We start from the raw sequence: 19,917 nt of genomic DNA on the forward strand, positions 1-19,917 counted from the left end.
GTACAGTCGCCAGGAGCAACATTCACTTGTCAGGTGAAAACGAATCTTACAGCGAAATGATTATTCACGTTTATGGCACATTCCCCAAGGAGGGGAGATAACCAATATAGGAGAAAAAAGAAGAATTTCTGTTTGAACACGTCGGGAATGTTCGCAACTCCAAATTTTCTACAATTATGTGCTCATTAAAAAAATGACTTCCTATATGCCTTTTGCATATAAATAAATAAATAAAATCAATTAAAATAAATGAATAATATAAAGATTGAGAATGTTCTCAACACAGGGAGTCAAACCCATGACCGTAGAATTACTAGTCCGAGGTCTTACCGCTACGCCAACTACTGCTCGGCGTGCCCACTAATGTAAGTGGCTTATACAGTGCGAGAGCTGCGTCAACATTTTTATTTTTTATTTTCTGTATGCTTGGCCATCTGGAGTTCCCACTTAGGGTACTTTCATTTCTAGCCAAGCCCTGCATGTTCTATAAATTTGAGTGAAATCGGTGGCGACGAGTAGGGAATGCCCCCTTGTCAAATGATTGAGGTGCTGGCCTTCTGACCCCAACTTGGCAGGTTCGATCCTAGCTCAGTCCAGTGGTATTTGAAGGTGCTTGGATATGTCGGCCTTGTGTCAGTAGATTTACTGGCATGTAAAAGAACTCCTGCGGAACGAAATTACGGCACATGGGTGTCTCCAAAAACCGTATTTATTTATCGTATGATGTGCACAGATAGATTATATGAATAAGTATACAATATATACACAATATATACAAGCAGAAGCCTATAGTTCCAAATCAAGTCCATTGATCCATTTTAAGGCCTCCTCAGTTGCGTTGTGTATGTCCTCCAAAGGACCTTGAAATGCTCTCTATGGACACTCGGCAATTACGTGGTGGATAGTCTGTGAGGTAGCTCCACAATCACACCCAGAAGACTTCTGCCAGCCCCATTTATGAAGAGTATAGCCGCATCTTCCTTGATTGACTCTTATCCTGTTTAGAGTCCTCCATTGACGTCTGGGTAGATGGAATCCGGGAGGTTGAACATGAGGTAGAGTCGCAAGATGTTGATTGGGAACAGAAGACTGCTGCCATTGGTGTAACCAGGCGTTCGTAATGGAGAACCCAGAATCTTCCAGTGTAAGTGCAGTGCGCCAGGGTGGAGATCTAGACTTAAGTCGTGGAGGGGCAGGTTGAGTAATATCCTGGTGAACGGGGAGGTTGGAGTCCTGGCTGGTCTTCTTCCACAGTTTTAGAAGAGCTTCAGACCTTCTTAAGCAAGGCGGTGGAATATTACTGAGTGTACGCAGCCAGGTCACGTTTGTAGAGCGAATACAACCAGTTATAATGCGCATTGCTTGATTTAGTTGAGCATCAATCTTCGCAGTATGAGCACTGTTCAGCCAAGTTGAAGCGCAGTATTTGGCAACTGAATAGCAAAGAGCTAGAGCAGTAGATCTCAACACTTGGTTGTTTGCGCCCCAGGATGTGCCGGCTAATTTTTGAAGAATATTATTCCGACTTTTAATCTTGGCGGCTGTGTTGTTAATATGATGTTTATAAGTTGGGGATCTGTCTAATGTGACACCTAAATATTTTGGGAAGGGACAGTGTTGTAAGGATTGATTTCTGAATGTTATTGTAGGCTTGAAGTTGGCAAATTTATTTCTGAGATGAAACACAGATGCAACAGTCTTTTGGAGATTTGGACGGAGACACCACTTTTGGAAGTATGTATCTAGCTTTTTTAGATCTGCTGTAAGAATTTGTTCAGCTTCTGGAAAACTTGGTGTTTGGCTAACCAGTAGTATATCATCTGCCAAAAACCGTAGAAGTAGCGAGACTTAAGGCAAATCACATTATTACTCAGGTGCCAGTAGTAGTCTTGGAACTTCAGAAGATTAAGAAGAATGAGTGGATGATTTAATTATTTGTTGCTATTGATGCTTTCACAGCTTGACATCGCGTCGACACAGACATGTCCTATGGCGACAGTGGAGTGGGGAAAGGGCAAGGAGTGGGAAGGAAGTGACCATGGCCTTGTCTTTTGTTTCCCACCTGTCCTTTTAAGTTTCCCACTTCCACATCAGCTCTCCTTTTCTTGTTTGTCCAGGAATTCCTCAATATGCTCTTTGTTCCCTGTCTGTGGTGCATACACATGTATGATGTCCTTCACTTTTCCTCATTCTCAGTCTAATCTAATTTTCATTATCCTGTCGCTGATGTACTCTACCATATCCACGTACTCTTTCAGCTGTTTTGGAATTATCAGGCTCCCTCAATTTTTTTTGTCTCTCTGCCACCACTTCAGTATAGTGTATATCCTTTCCACATTCTCTTCTGCTCTGTCCCCTTCTCCATTTAACTTCACTCAACCCCATCATTTCTATACCCCTCTTCCTCCATACAATCCACTACTTCTGCCTTTCCTGTCAGGGTAAGGTTGATTAAGCCCACCTTCAGGATGTTAGTTACGGGTCACCCATTTTCACAATTCCCCAGTGCCCAAGGAGCTGCGCATCACTTGCATCAGGGTATGCCCTAACTTTTTCCGAGGCAAGTTCTCAAGTACTTTAGAAGTCCGCTATAACGAGTACGGCTCATACCAAGAACTCCGTTATAGTGACAGATTTTTTCTGTTCCTTGAAAATCCTTGTATTAAACTGTGCATTGTCCTTCGGTAACAGTGAGAACTTGATCACTGATGCATCCATTATTACGAGTGATTAAGCGTGCGTAATTTTTTCCATTATCAATATTTATGCACTTCAGCGATTATATTGAATGTGATTGATCATCTTTGTTCTAGATTTTTCGTTATGTGCATTAGCAAGCTCTCTCATCGACATTTGAACTTGAAGGCAATATCAGAGTTGATTAGTAATACTCGTCGACTGGTGTTATAAAAGCACAATTCAAAAAGAAAGGGAACATGTTTTTCGTAATAAATGCGTAAATAACTTGGCCGATAGCAGTAGTTAACTTGTTAGAAATAAAGCCTGAAGCAAATGATTGCTTAATTTTAAATCTATGTACTGAAATTAAGCAAGATTGTGATAAACCTCAAGATACGGCGCAGAGTGGACGACTGATTTCGGAGGTGAGTTTATTCAGTAAAACCTCATTAAGCGTTTCTGTAGGGGACAAGGAAAGATAATGCATTAAGCGAGAAAATGTATTATTGAATACATGAATAAAAACTATGTAACACGAATGTATAAACACTTGATATGTTTTTTTCGACATGCGTGCATTTACAATTAGAATTAAAGAAGGTTCAACCTGTTGAATACAAAGTGTGTTGTACAAGGTGTTCACAACATGTTATTTATTATTACTAGTACCGGTTTCGACGCTTAATGGCGTCATCATCAGCTAGAAATCACTAAGTGAGCAGGGTATGTAACATAAAATTGTATACATGATACATGCATTGCAAAGTACAAATGATTGACAGTTTTTACATTAAGAGCTAGGTGAATAATGAGTAAAACATGATGGTATAATATAACGCATAGAGGCGTTATAGTCTAATGAGGTGGGTAGGTATTGTACAATAAAATTGGTCTGATGAATGAGAGTAAAAGTCTTGGTATAATAATAAAACGATGCGGTAAAATTGTCCACTCTTCTGTTGTTATCAATGGAGATATATAAGTCCAGGTCGAGTGTTGTGTGTGGTTGGCAAGACCATCAAATATTTGTTTAAGGCCAGTACGCCTGACGTTGAGTGGTTGAATAAGGTTGAATTTTGAGGTCGTCTCAGCTCAACATAGGTGATGAAGCTTGTTCAGCGTCCTGGTTGTGTGTTGTGAGAAGGGTATCATGGACGACAACCCTTCTCACAAATCACAACCAGCACGCTGAACAAGCTTAATCACCTATATTGAGCTGAGACGACCTCAAAATTCAACCTTATTCAACCACTCAACGTCAGGCGTACTGGCCTTAAACAAATATTTGATGGTCTTGCCAACCACACACAACACTCGACCTGGACTTATATATCTCCATTGATAACAACAGAAGAGTGGACAATTTTACCGCATCGTTTTATTATTATACCACGACTTTTACTCTCATTCATCAGACCAATTTTATTGTACAATACCTACCTACCTCATTAGACTATAACGCCTCTATACCATCATATTTTACTCATTATTCACCTAGCTCTTAATGTAAAAACTGTCAATCATTGTACTTTGCAATGCATGTATCATGTATACAATTTTATGCTATGTACCCTGCCCACTTCGTGATTTCTAGCTGATGATGACGCCATTAAGCGTCGAAATCGGTACTAGTAATAATAAATAACATGTTGTGAACACCTTGTACAACACACTTTGTATTGAATAGGTTGAACCTTCTTTAATTCTAATTGTGAATCTCAGTTCAATACGGGAAAATGAAGTTCTTAACTTATAATGCGTGCATTGTACGTCGTGTATGTATGGGTACAGAGAAACATATAGGCTATCTACTGTTTCTGAAGATGCAATGAGAGTATTAAAAGGCATAAAAAAGATGAGATAATATGAAAACCTTTCCCACTGGGGCTTATTAAAAAAGTGTAAAATACCTGATATCAAATATAAAAACATTTGCAGTGGGGTGCTGTAAAATATCACTGCATTATTGCAGATCACTCTCTTTGACCATGAATTATTCGGCTGTTAAACTCGGCCATGTGTGAGAGAAATTACTTTGGTCGTCATCTTTAATGCGACGGTGCGAGTTTCAACTTACGCACCACCGTTGAAAGATGCAAATGCCTGTCCACTTCCTGGATTTGTCATCGATAATAAACAATTTCAAGATTTCTTCAGTATCTATAACGGGGCTACCACAAGACAAATATGCACCACGCTAGTCAAAATGAGCAACAAATATATGCTACCCTTCACTGCATCGCTCAACACAGAATATATTTCTAACTTCTGAATGGAATGTGAAAAATAAGCACAAACAAGTTTACTGGGTTATTCAGCAATATCAAAGAAAACTGGAGAGCAAATTTGAACTTTACTGTGGCTAATGGCTTGTTTTCTGAAGCTGTAATTTAAGGACACTTTCTCTCAAAGCATTGATACTTTGTCTATATATGAATTTTAAATCTAAACAGTGTTATGTGGCTGAAGATGTTAATAATCTACGAAACATATACCACTTTGAACCAATAAGTTGCCATAAGCAACGAAATACTTAGTTGTGAATCTGTTAGTGCGATACAGACCATGAAGTTTATTTTATGTAAGATCGGATATAACGATAATCTGCTATAGCGAGTAAATTATTCGCTGTTATGAATTCTTGCTATAATGGACTTCTACTGTACCACATCATATGTAGGTTATTATTGCGGTGAGGTTGCCACTCCGTGAGACATGAAGATGATGTACAAATTAAGCAGTAGGCCTATTCTTTGTTGTCACTCTTACAACATACAATGGACACAGATTATGGGAGACGTTGCTTTCTCGTATAATGTAAAATAGCATGGCAAGAATGGAATATAGATAAAAAAAGAAGAAAACAAAATGAAATGTAAAAAAATTAGAAAAGTGGGGAAGAATTCACAAAAGATGGAAATGGATGGAGCTGGCAGTAAAAGAATGCTGTATATAGTTTTATGAAGTACTAGGGAAGAAAGAGATTATACAAAGCTGATGATAGAGGAAGGTGGAAAGTTGCCAATACACCCAGAAGGAAAAAAAGAGAAGATGGAAGGAGTATTTTGATAAACTGCTGAATGTGAGAAATTGCACAGAGCCTTGAAGGGTCTTGGCCTACCAAGCGACCACTGTTCAGCCCAAAGGCCTACAGATTGCGAGGGGTTGTGTGGTCAGCACGACGAATCCTCTCGGCCGTTATTCTTGGCTTTCTAGACCGGGGCCGCTATCTCACCATCAGATAGCTCCTCAATTCTAATCACGTAGGCTGAGTGGACCTCGAACCAGCCCTCAGGTCCAGGTAAAAATCCCTGACCTGGCCGGGAATCGAATCCGAGGCCTCCGGGTAAGAGGCAGACACGCTACCCCTACACCATGGGGCCGGCAGCTGATGAATCAACAGTAGATGATATAACCATGTCAGAGGTGGAAATAGCAGTCTGTAAAATGAAAATGGGGGGGGCACCAGGAACGGATGAAATTAATGTGGAAAGTTGTGATGGTACATATATCACACCCTTGCACTGTATGTAGAAGTGAGATATTATTGTCAGTATTTGAATTATTATTATTATTATTATTATTATTATTATTATTATTATTATTATTATTATTATTATTCAGTATTTCATTTGTATATTTTGTCATTAATATTTGTAAGCTGGAAAGTCTCCATATGTGGTATGAGTAATTTGTTTTTGTACAACGGCTGGGAAAACATTGCTATATTGAACTTGGAAAATTTGGCTGAGTCATGTGTCTATCCCAGTGTTTGATGAGCTGTACTTGTTGTTACCGTCGGGAAGTTCTATGAATCATGTGAATAGCCCAGAATCACATGAGCTTGTTGATGTAGTCGGAAATCTCCGATAAGTCATGTGAAATACCCTGGAGTTTGTTGATCTTGTGATTGCCTTGTGACACTGGAAGAAATTCACGGCGTGGTCTTGACTAGAGGATATACTCATGATTGGATGGCCAGGATGAATCTCGACCTATCATGTGAGAGCTGAGGTCTTCATATACTTCGACATCACAGCGGAAGTCAACCACACACACTGTATGAGAAGGAAGTAGTGCAGACACTCTGTACGGGAGTTAAACTGGATATACGGTACAGGAGTGACACTGCTGCGCTATACTGGACTGGACTTCAGACGTTCATGGAACGTAGTCTTGTTATGTTTGTGAAAAGTGGCTGACCGACAAATTGTGAAGTGCTTACGCATTGGGTATTGTAGCACTTGTGGCGGCCTGGTATTACATGTTGGTGAAAGCTATCTGACTTTCCATAATTGATGTTCAGGAACGACAAGCTCGTGTTGCTCCAATGTATATATCTTTATAACAAGTATTAGATTTAGTGAACTCAGTATTATGAAGTACAGTATCTGTGTGATATAAGTGCCAATTATGAGAATCGGCAAGACTTGTGGATACAGAGACTGTGAAGTATTCTTATCTACATATACGTACATTGTTCAACGGACTAATCACAGATGTTGGCTTAGTTCTCGCTTTCCCCACTGTTTTCTTTGTTTTTGTAAGTATGGAATCTTCCAGTAATATTTTGTTTGTGTATTATACGTGTATTTTGATGGGTTGATGAGGTGCTCATGCACGGATTTTGAGAATATAGTTGGATATTTTAGAATTAGTGGAGTTATTGATGAACCTTGGTGTAGTTCCTACCTATTTAGTCATTTTCAGAAGGTTAGGTAAGGCCTGTAGCAGATGTACCAGTACACAGCTTTTATGTACATGCGCTGGGAGATGGAGAATTATTATGCTCTATCTAAATTCGAGGGATTCATTCTGGTGAACTCTGGCGCCCATACTACGGACATTTCAATTAATTATTTTTATTAAGTTTTTGTGTAATTATCTTTATGATCATTTATGATTATATTATTATTAACAGTAGAGTTACAAATTGCACCCAAGCGTGGGGCAATGATTATAGTTAATTATATTATTATTTATTAGTATTTATAAAAAAATTACAAAGTGAAGAAAAGTTGGGAAGAATTTACACAGAACCTGTTGGACCACAATTGGTGTACAGATTTTTAGAGTGCATATGGAAGCAGAAATGTGTGCCAGGAGACTGAGGAAAGGGAATACCACCACCATTCTGTAAAAATAGGGACGAAGAAGTGTGTTAACTATAGAAGAATCGCACTCTTACCACAAGTGGCAAAAGTATTGGAAAGGATGTTAGAGAGAAGAATGATAAGAAAGGTAGGAGGTGAGTTGCAAAAGGAACAGTATGGCTTTAGAAGTGGAAGATCTGCAGAGGACCCTATCTTTAGCATGGGGCATTTAATGGGAGTGTGGAAAGGATCTGGTCATGACATTCATAGATCTAACAAAGGCATACGATAATGTTCCCAGGGAGAAGGTGTGGGAAACTATGGTCAAAAAGAGACTGGGTGCAAAAACTGTTGAACTGGTGCAAGCAATGTACAAAACCTGTGTCACCAGTGTACAGACTCTGTTTGAAAGACAGAATGGTATAGGAATGAAACTGCACTAAGACAGGGCAGTGTGCTGTCGCCTTTTTTGTTTCTAGTGGTTATGGACAAAATTGTAAGGGAGACAAAGGAAGCCTATTGGAATAGGGAGATGAAGTTATTACTTTTTGTAAATGATATTGTACCTTGGGGAACAAACAGCAAAGAAGTACAAGAACAACTTAATGCACTGAACAAGAAAATTGAAAAGGATGGTATGAAAATCGGTGCAGAGAAAAGAAAGACCATGGTAATATCAAGAGGAGAAAGGCATTGTAAATATTGGTCAAAGCCTTGAAATGGTTTGACATTTTCAAATACCTAGGGAGTGAATTGATGCAGAATATAAGGCTGGACCTGGAGATTGGCAAGAGGGAGCAACAGGGCAGTTAATTCTACCAGAGTGTAAGAAACCTTTTCTGGAATAAGGCAGTACCAAAGAAGTGTTAATGTACAACATGTTTCATGTTTTATGCACCCTTATTGACCTATGCAGACTAGACTGGAATAAAATTACTGAAGAGGAGTGGTGGAAGGAGAGGCAGCGGTGAAGTGCCATCAACATCCCGAACTGGCAGGAGCTGGACAAGGGGAAATGGAGGATGATGATGATGATGATGATGATGATGATGATGATGATTGACCTATATGGCTCAGACTTGAACAGTGGCAAGTAGGGAGAAGAGTAGAATTCAAGCCAGTGAAATGAAATTCCTATGATAGGAAAGACAAGGAAAGAGATTGAGAAACAAAGATGTAAGAAAGGAGGTTGGAACGGAAAACCTAAATGAGGGTGTTACGGGGATACGCGTGGAGCAGAAAGAGGTTAAAGAAGGTGCGGGCTTGAATGGGTCTAACTACAATATCAAGAATTGAATTAACATTTTAACAAAGGTTATATTTCTTTCAATATCAAAAAAATAAAAATTTAACAAATTTCCAATGGGTGAGATCACAATGAAAAATCAGGTACAATGCCAATCTTGAAACGAGGCTTAGAAAAATCCAAGATTCAGAACTTTAACAATTTTGGGCTTCAAGCCCTTTCTTCTTCTTCTTAAGACGCTGTCTTCGAGCGGAGGTTGGTGATCCATGTAACTAGCTCTGATCTTGACAGCGCAGAATGGAATGCCATTTCTGAAGTACAGCAGTACCATCTTCGAAGGTCTTTCAGCCATGAATTTCTTCTTCTCCCAACAGATCTCTTCCCCTGTATCTTCCCTTCGATAATGAGCTGTAATAACTGATACCTCTCACCTCTCATGATATGTCCTAGATATTGAGTTTTCCTCTGTTTTATGGTGAGTAGTAGTTCTTTTTGCATTTTCATCTGACGAAGGACCTCGGCATTTGAGATTTTCATTACCCAGGATAATACCAATATAATGGTCCGTTATTGGACATTATAAATTTTCCAGCTAACTCATTCCTGGTTGCCTGCGTTTCGCCCTTGTGTGCTAAGTTAGGCTCATCAGTTGGGACTTAGCACACCACCCAAGACGCAAGGCTAGTACATACCATGGAGGCCACTACATAGGCTATTTGAAGCCACCAGCAGTGCCAATGCACTATGAGAGCTATGTCTCATTTCCAAAAATAGATGCCTGCCTGGCCATCAAATGATGTAGATGTTGATTCCCATAGGGAACCTAAAATATTTGTCCTGAATGAGCGAATTTATAATACCAATATAATGGTCCGTTATTGGACATTATAAATTTTCCAGCTAACTCATTTCTGGTTGCCTGCGTTTCGCCCTTGTGTGCTAAGTTAGGCTCATCAGTTGGGACTTAGCACAAAAGGGTGAAACGCAGGCAACCAGGAATGAGTTAGCTGGAAAATTTATAATGTCCAATAACGGACCATTATATTGGTATTATAAATTCGCTCATTCAGGACAAATATTTTAGGTTCCCTATGGGAATCAACATCTACATCATTTGATGGCCAGGCAGGCATCTATTTTTGGAAATGAGACATAGCTCTCATAGTGCATTGGCACTGCTGGTGGCTTCAAATAGCCTATGTAGTGGCCTCCATGGTATGTACTAGCCTTGCGTCTTGGGTGGTGTGCTAAGTCCCAACTGATGAGCCTAACTTAGCACACAAGGGCGAAACGCAGGCAACCAGGAATGAGTTAGGTGGAAAATTTATAATGTCCAATAACGGACCATTATATTGGTATTATAAATTCGCTCATTCAGGACAAATATTTTAGGTTCCGTATGGGAATCTACATCATTACCCAGGATATCCGCAAGAGACGGCGATACAGGAACATTTCGAAGGCATTAATACGTTTTTCTATGATTAAATCCAGAGTCCAACTTTCACATCCACATAGGAGAACAGAAAATATATAGCAGCGGATCATACAAATTCGTAGTTGGAGACTGAGATCTGACCTCACAAAGAATTTCTCCATGGTAATGAATTGTTTCCTGGCCTGCTCAATTCTAGATATTATCTCCTGTTTGGAGTTACATTGGTCATCCAAGATGATACCCAGATATTTGAGAGAAGACACTTGCTCAACTATTTTATCTTTTATTGTGAGATTTGTCCGAATTGTCTTCTTAGAGAACACCATCAGTTTCATCTTTGAGGGGTTAACATATAATCCAAACTCTTCACTGTGCTGAACTAAGGAGTTTATCATGCACTGAAGGGCAGGCATGTCATCAGCTATGACAACAGTATCATCTGCATATCTGATGTTGATGATTTTCCTGTTAATTTTGATCCCACCATAGTCTTCCAATGTTTCTTTAAAGATTGCCTCTGAGTAAATATTAAACAACAGAGGTGACAGTACACAACCCTGGCGGACGCCCTTCCTGATCAAAGCAGTTTCTGAAGTTCCTTGATCAGTTTTGACATTTGCAAACTGATTCCAGTACAGGTTACTGATTATACGTAAGTCACCGGAGTCAATACCTGTTGATCTCAGAATATCTATCAGCTTATTGTGCCTGACACAATCAAAAGCTTTTTTATAGTCTATAAAACAGGCATAGACATCAACATTCATATCTCTGCACCTCTGTAACAACACATTTAACGAGAAGAGTGCCTCACATGTACCAACGCCATTTCGGAAACCCACCTGATTCTGATCCATGTGGGATTCACATTTTTTGTACACTCTAGTGTGAATGATTCGCAAGAATATTTTGAGCACGTGAGACATCAAACTTATCATACGATAATCATCGCACTGAGATGAGTTAGGCTTCTTCGGTAGTAGTATGAAGGTTGATTTCAGCCAGTCTGATGGTATTTCTCCTGATACATATATTTGATTGAATAATGATGTTAAGATATTGAGGCCGGTAGATTCCTGTTCTGTTATTACTTTGGGAACTTCAGCGTACACACCGTTAGGTCCATTTGCTTTACCATTCTTTTGAAGTTTTACGGCATGTACTTCACTTTTTGTTATTTCAGGGCTATTTTCATTTATTCTCTCGTCAGGTGAAGGAGGATCATTTCTGTCATCTTTGAAGAGATTTTCTATATATTCCTTCCATCGTTTGAGTTTCCCTTCCACACCCAAGATGATTTCATTATTGGCATCTCTCAAAATTTGACCATATCGTCTCCGTTTCAAACCAGCAAGTTCTTTCACTTTCTTATGCAAGTTAAAATAGTCGTGCCTCTCTTGAAGGATCTCAATTTCTTTACATCTGTCTGTCATCCATAATTCTCGGGCTTCCCTGCACTTTCGTGTACAGCTTTGTTTAGAATTTTGTATTGAATGTGATCTGTATTTTTGTGCTTTCTCCTTTCATCCATAAGTTCTAGAATTTCATCTATCATCCAGCTCTGTCTTTTGACAATTTCTGAGCTACAAGCTCAATTTTACAAAATTTCAATTCAAAATGAGAAACGGTTTAGTCAAGGGCAGAAATCCCCTAATTCAAAGAGCACTTGCTCCCTAAATTACAATATCTAGCCTTCCAGAGGCACCCTTCACTATTACAAACTTTGAAAAGAGCGAACAGGCTCTGTTTCTTCCAGCCTACTAAAGCAACATTACATCATAATATTACGCTCTCTGGCCTCACATGGCATGAATTTACATAAGGAAATAGTTTTAAACAGGGGTATCTAGTACCCAACCTACTGGGCCTTTGTGGAAAAAGAACATGTTAAAGAAATGGCCCGATACAACCAAAATGGAGGCATACACTGCGCTCCCAGATAATGAAATATTAAAAACCTACAGGGCTCTCGGGCAATGAAAATGGGGCTAGTCCAAAACTACTGAGGTGGTTCACATGGAAATGACTTTGACATATTACAGGAACAAAAGGTAAACGTAGTCACCTCAGACCAAGATGAGGGGGAGCTCGAGAGGGTAACTCACTCTCTATTCCTGATTTACAGTTACAGACTCTATGAAATTTTACATTAGCCGAAATAAGATTTACATTTTAGAAAAAGTTTGTTACATAGTTGAAGATTCGCACCTTCCCCTCGGATAAATTTGCGGGGACAGCAAGAAAGATGGAATTTACGTGGCCATTACCTTATAGATGTTCTGCCGGCTGAAGTAAGAGGTGTCCCGCTTCTTGCCTTAACACACACACTTAGAAAGACAATCAATAGGCAAGGTAGCCAGAAAAGCTGCAGTTTATATACACTCAGAGAAGGTTCGAGAGGATTCTGGGCTAATCCGTATACACCCTCTCAGTTTTATTGGTTGAATTCAAAGGTTACACTCAAAATCGAACAAGAAGCCTGTGATAGGCTGAAAATTAATTACAGAAATTTTTCATTGGCCGGATTCAAAACTGGCGGAATGAGACAGAAGTGTTGCAAACCTAGAATTACATAAAAAAACAAATGAAAGTTGGGAAAACCTATAAACACAAAATTTCTTTCAATAACAACTTCCTTTACCTTGCACCAGAGTGCTTGATCATAGTTTTTTTTTTTTTTTTTTTTTTTTTTTTTTTTTTTTTTTTTTTTTTTTTTTTTTGTAGTGACATCTGTGGAAAAATGTCCTAACTTCTTGATGTATAGCAAAACAAAACAAGGAGAAATTCAATCAGTTTAAGAAACTTCACAATAACACAATTACTTAATATTCCAGTGGTGACACCTTCTGATTAAAGTTCCAAGTTCGTGTAGTATGAGTTTCACCTATTGTTCGACAGAGGAGTTCATTAAGGCGCTTATTTTGAATAAGCGGAGTTAAGGTGTACCTTCCGGTACAGAGAGAATTGATCATCATATTCTACAGGTTACGTATGAAACATCTTGAGGTAAATAATGTAATAATACAGGTTATTTTCAAAATACCACATCAACTAAGGAGTCGGAATGAATCAGGTTCAGGCTGCAGGATGACTGACTCGAAGTCAGGGGAAAGCTTAGGGTGTGGGTAGGCGAGATAGGAGTAGCCAATGAGAGAGCTTTATTTGAATGGCCACATGACCCAATGACGTACACATCATCCACTCCTGACGTAGTGACAGTCTGATTCAACTGATTTTAACCACATGATTTACAATCGTGTGTTCTAGAAATAAATCTGAAAATTGTAACTGAATATATTACAAAAGGCTAATTAGCCTTGTCGCTGCAGCCATAGATGTCTATCTTGAGCCAGTCTTTTCAACTCAGCGTAGGTCTTGCACTTCATCCTCAGAAGCAGGTTCTTGATACAAGACAGTCTGGGTTGTCCTCTTCCTAGTTTTCCAGCAATTCATCCTTCAGTGATGTTACAAAGGAACTCCTCACGCCACAAAATGTGACCAGTAAATTTTATTTTCCGTTTTTCAGTTTGTCATCAGATTCCGTTCTTCTACTATCTCTCTAAGGACTTCGGTATTGCTCTTCATTTCAGTCCAACGTACCCTCTGCATTCTTCTCCAGACCCACATTTCAATTGCCTCTAGTTCTTTTCTTGCATTCCTAATGTCAGCTTTTGCAACCATACAGAAGCACGCTCCATACAAAGGTTTTTGCAAAGGCCTTCCAAGTTTGAATGTCTGTTTGTTGGCCAGCAGATGCTTTTTATTTTGGAAGGCTCTCTCTGCCATTGCTATCCTTTTCATGACTTCTGATATGCTCCAATTATCACTCATGATCAGGGTTCCTAGGTAGCAGAACTGTTCCACTTGTTCAATTTTATCAGGGCCAATTTTGAAGTGTGTTACAGGCGTTTTCTTGTCTTTACATATTGTCATGGTTTTTGTTTTTCTTGTATAAATTTTGAGGTTCCATTTGCCTAAAGTTTCTGCTAATATGTTGATCATTCTCTGCATACTTTTACCTGTTTCTGCTAGTATGGCAATATCATCAGCAAATCTTATAGAGTGTACTTGTTTGCCATTAATTTTGATCCCCGTTGCTTTCTCCTTCATGACTGTGATGGCTTCTTCGATGAACACATTGAAGAGATAAGGAGACAGTGGACATCCTTGCCTAACTCCTCTTCTGATTTTGGCATTTTTCTTTGTCCCACTGATTTCTAAATCAGTTTTCTGCATTCTGTATAAATTTAGTATGTGGCATCTATCCTTCTAATCAATTCCTGCTTTTTTCATCGTAAGGAAAAGTTGTTCCCAGTCTACTCGATCAAAAGCTTTCTCTAAGTCGACAAAGCTTGCATATACTTTCCTATTCTTAAGTCTTCTCTCCAAAATTAAATGTAATGCCAGAATTGCTTCCCTAGTACCCCTCCCTGATCGAAATCCAAACTTGTCATTATCGATATAGTGTTCTAACTTCCCTTCAGTTATATTCTTGATGATGTTGAGAATTGATGGGAGTATATTAAGATGGTTTGGACATGTAAAGAGGAGGAGGAGGAGGAAAGAATACTAAAACATATGAGGGAGATGAAGTTTGAGGAAAAGAGAGCGAGAAGGAGACCTAGAAGACGGTGTATCAATTTAGTAAAGAGGAGTGCAAGAAGAAGCAACTTGGACTAGGATAAAATGATGGAAAAGGAATGGTGGGAGGAGAGATGAAGGTGAAGTGCCATAAATGCCTTGATCTGGAAGGAGCTAGATATGGAAAAAGGAGGAGGATGATAATCTTGATGCATATTTATCAGTTTTATTTCTTTCTTCCAATCCTATGCTATTGTGCTAATTTGTTGTTAAATATGATATTATCTGTTTCTTTTATAGATGGTGAAAAGTCGGATATTACAGAAATAGTCCAGGCCTATTTGAAAGAAATAGAAGATCTGAGAACAAAGTTGCTCGAAGCTGAATCCGTATGTGAGCAACTTCGAAAAGCTGCCACACGAAGATCAACGATGAGTCCACATGTTGCAATGTCAGGTGAGAGAAATTTCCATCTGTGTTTGAGTTTTTAGATAAAATACCTAGAATATTAATTGTAAAACAGCCTATGGAATATTCAGTAATTAATAACTTTTATAAAACAGATTTTGTAAAGATATAGTCATCAGTTGAGACTGAAAGTTATGTTCAGAGGGTTATTTCTACTTAGCTTTCTTTTCCCATTGAGCTAATGGCTGCATGTAGAGCTGAATTTAACTAAAACATTCCTGGCGCTCCCCTTCCCCAAACTTGATAAGCCAATATTGCAATTATTAATTTTATGTATGGTAATGATTAAAATAATATAGTAGAATGCCTCTGACGTAAATGATGATGATGATGATGATGATGATACCAGGATACAGTTGACAAAACTACTCAATTAACAATACAGGTATTATGTATTTATTTATTTACATAGTTTACGCCCACTTTGGAGCACTTAAATCAAACCCAAATACATTTATGTTAACGAAGAATTAACTGAAGATTTAGCTTGCATCATCTTCTTCCTTTCCCAAAACCTCTTCATTCTGGCTGACCTGGCTGCCCTTTCTTCATCAGATATGACATATTGTTTGTGTTGTACAGTTTTCAATGACAATCTTATTTGTTTGTTCTTGAGAATCCTTTTTTTTCTTTATATTCAGCTCTTCTAAATCATTCTGAACTTCTTTAAACCAATTATTTTTTGTTTTACTTTTCCAAAAGTAATTAAATAGTTTTTATTATCCTATTATCATTTAATCTAGAAAGATGGCAGAAAAAGGCAATTCTTCTTTTTCTCATCGTATCTATTATAGATTCACTTTCCCTATAAACCACTGCATTAGGCAATAATCTTCATTGTCCATCCACCTGATGTTTTTTATTAATGATTGTTCTGAGTATCCTTCTGTCAACCTTTTGCAGTGTATCAGTTGTTGCTTTGGTGTTCAATTTAAATAGTGTTTCACAAGCATAAGTCGCTTCAGGTTTAATGATGGAACAGTAATGTTGAAGTTTAGCATTTATTGAAGAGATTTTTTTCTTGTACGTTGGCCATGTAATTCGTTGTGCTTTTTTTAAAAAATTAAATGTTCTGCTTTCTACTGATGATTTTTCATTGGTGTTCCAATTTAACCAAGATATTTAACCTTATTCACAATTTTAATTTGTTTGGTATTGGCTAAGGTAATGGTTGGTGCTGTAATAGGGAAGGTTGGCATTATTTCTGTTTTTTCATATGAAATTTGCAATCCAACTTTTCTTGCTATGTTATCAAAGTCTTCTATTTGCAGTTTAGCTTCTTCCATATCATTAGTAAGTAGTGCAAGATCATCAGTGAATGATAATTGAGTCCTATTTTTCTGCCAATCTTGATGTTAGGTTGACACATCTTATTCCATTCCCGCATGACTTTTTCCAACACACAATTAAACAATAATGGTGAGAGTCCATCTCCCTGCCGAAGTCCAGTATTAATGTCAAATGGCTTTGAGAGTTCATTTCTAAATCTGACTTTAGATTTAATGTTCTTAAGGGTAATTCCAATAAGGCGAATAAGTTTTGGATGCAAACCAAATTCTTTTAGGATATTCAATAATGACTCACGATGGATACTATCATACACCTTTTTAAAATCAACAAAAGTGATAACTAACTTTTTGTTTCTAACCCTATGCTTCATAATCTCCCTGGACGAAAGCCTCCTTGGTATTCTCCTAGTTCACTGTCAATTTGTTCTTGAATTCTCATGTATAATAACTTTGAAAAAATTTTGTAAGTGATATCCAGCAATGATATCCTCCGATAATTGTTGGGATCTGATCTACCACCCTTTTTATGTAAAGGGTATATTATCGCCATATTCCACTCTTCGGGCATTTTTTCAGTATTCCAAATGTCTATGAGGTATTTATGTAAATTCTGAATGGTTTGTGTATTAGCATTCTTCCATATTTCTGCAGTTCGTTGATTCTGCCCTGAAGCTTTGTAATTTTTAAGTGAATGGATGGCTTTCAACACTTCATTGTAATCTGGTGGTATAACCTTTTCTAATGGTGTTTCATTTTTTTAGTGAAGGTCATACTCTAGGTATTGTGTTGGTTCTTCGCTATTAAGTAATTCTTGAAAGTATTGAGCTAAAATTTCTGCATTCTCTTGGTTACTATGTGCCAGTTTTCCATTTGTTTTTCTCCTCATAAGTGTTGGTGGAGTATAGTTTGATTGGTATTGTCGAAACGTTTTATAAAAATTCCTCGTCTTATGTTGTATGAATGCTTCATCTATGGCGTTTAATGATTCTTTGTGATAATTTCTCTTAACCCTTCTGATTTCTTTGGCTGTTCGTTTTCTATCATTATTCAGTTCTTCACGGGACTTTCCTGTTCTCTTTTGTTGATCATTCATCCATGCTTTGTGCCTGTTTTGAATCGCTATGTCACACTCCACATTCCACCAAGCATGTTTCTTTTGTTTTTTAACAGGAGCAATTTCTTCAGCTATGGTTTTTAAGTTTTCAATTACCGTCCCCAAATTGTCGCTTGGAGGAGTTTTAGACCTTTCAAAATACAGTTTATTATTAATTAAATAAGTAGGGTCATACTTCTTCCTCCTATTGGATTTTGATATTTTGTTCTTTTTTGGCGTTAATTTTATTTTAATCTTGGAAATATAGTGATCTGAATCTATGTCTACCCCACACAGTACTTTCATATTATAAATTTCTTTGCGATAATCAATCAATCAATCAATCACTACTGATCTGCATTTAGGGCAGTCGCCCAGGTGGCAGATTCCCTGTCTGTTGTTTTCCTAGCCTTTTTTTTAAATGATTGCAAAGAAATTAGAAATTTATTGAACATCTTCCTTGGTAAGTTATTCCAATCCCTAACTCCCCTTCCTATAAACTAATATTTGCCCCAATTTGTCCTCTTGAATTCAAACTTTATCTTCATATTGTGATCTTTCCTACTTTTAAAGACACCATCCAAACTTATTTGTCTACTGATGTCCTCCCACGCCATCTCTCCACTGACAGCTCGGAACATACCACTTATTGCAGGTTATCAGGTGGTGGTGATGGTGGTGATTATTGTTTTAAGAGGAAGTACAACTAGGCAACCATCCTCTGCAGGTTATCAACTGCAGAAAATTGTCAATATAGTTTACGAAGTTTTAACGACAATCATACAAGTTAAGCAACATGAATCAATACAATTAGCCAGATCTCAAAAGTTTTTTATTTTTTATTTATTTTTTATTTTTTAAACAATTTAAGAGATGTTCACCAGATGAGTTTCGTCAATAAAATGTTAGACGTAGATAGATTTTAGACAAAAAGTTTTAACTTAGACATAATTTTATTGTTGTGTGACTTTTAAAATGTTATAAGATTTGTCAATTAGTTTTATAGGAATAATCTTGATCCAAAAGAATTGTTTCATGATCTTATACAACCTTTAGTGAATGATAGTTGGTTGATGATGCTCACGAAAAAGGAGCGAAACATGTACCATATTAAACATCTTAATAAATATGTCTGTACTATGTTTTTATTGTATTGAATAGGTGGTAATTATCAAAATTATAAAAATTTGTATCACATACCACTTAGTCGAGCAGCTCATCTCCTTTCTACCAAGTCTTCCCAGCCCAAACTTTGCAACATAAGGCAAATCTGATGTCAACAAGCCCTCGCGTGATTTTAACTCATTTTACCAAAGTTTGAGTCATTTAAAATGTAAAAACACACTCGCCTGTTTTAATATGGAACTGTATACTGGTAATTCATCAGTTGTTTGCAAATAGAGCATCAAGGCATACTAGTAGCACTTAATGCTAGAAATCTTGGCTAATACTCATTATTCAATAGAATCGATCTAATGTATTTGAGAACTGTGGAAGTGAACTTTTAGACATAATTTTAGACCCTTCCTTCTCTTTTGCCAATATCTTAATTCTTCGAAGAATCAGAACTCTTCCTTTCTCCCGCCCTCTCTCTCTCTTTCTTTCTCTCTCTCTCTTTCTCTCTCTCTCCAATTAATGTTAATGGAGGATGGATGCCCAGTTGTATTACATAAGGAAATAATCTCCACAATTACCTCCTATACCAACCTATACAGGAAAATTTCAAAGGATTTCCTCACTACTAAGCCTTTCCAGACCCTAATCTGGTGGAGGTTCGTTAATATATTTCTCCTATGGTATCATGAACCAACTTCACACATTCTTACATTGCTGGTTTAGCAGCTCAAATTGTAGAGCACTGGTCTTCTGTGCTGAAGTGGAAGAGTTTAATCTCAACTCAGTCCAGTGGTATTGAAAGGTATTCAAATACATCGTCATGTCTGTAAATTTAATAGCAGTAAAAGAAATCCTACGGGACAAAATTCCAACATCGACCTTTGAAGGTTATTGCGGAAAAATGAAAATACACA

The 19,917-nt window shown here is 37.8% G+C and overlaps 1 protein-coding gene across 2 annotated transcripts in view; it reads left to right on the top strand.

The window, feature by feature from the left end:
• Klp31E (kinesin-like protein 31E) overlaps positions 1-19,917 on the top strand; it is a 580,309-nt gene that overhangs the window by 269,447 nt on the left and 290,945 nt on the right. For both annotated transcript variants that reach the window (XM_067145074.2, XM_067145075.2), the window contains exon 9: positions 15,338-15,493. In XM_067145074.2, the coding sequence (XP_067001175.2) occupies positions 15,338-15,493 (156 nt within the window). The remainder of the gene's footprint in view (positions 1-15,337; positions 15,494-19,917) is intronic.

The sequence above is a fragment of the Anabrus simplex genome, chromosome 4 (assembly GCF_040414725.1).
Source record: "Anabrus simplex isolate iqAnaSimp1 chromosome 4, ASM4041472v1, whole genome shotgun sequence".
Taxonomy (NCBI): Eukaryota; Metazoa; Arthropoda; class Insecta; order Orthoptera; family Tettigoniidae; genus Anabrus; species Anabrus simplex.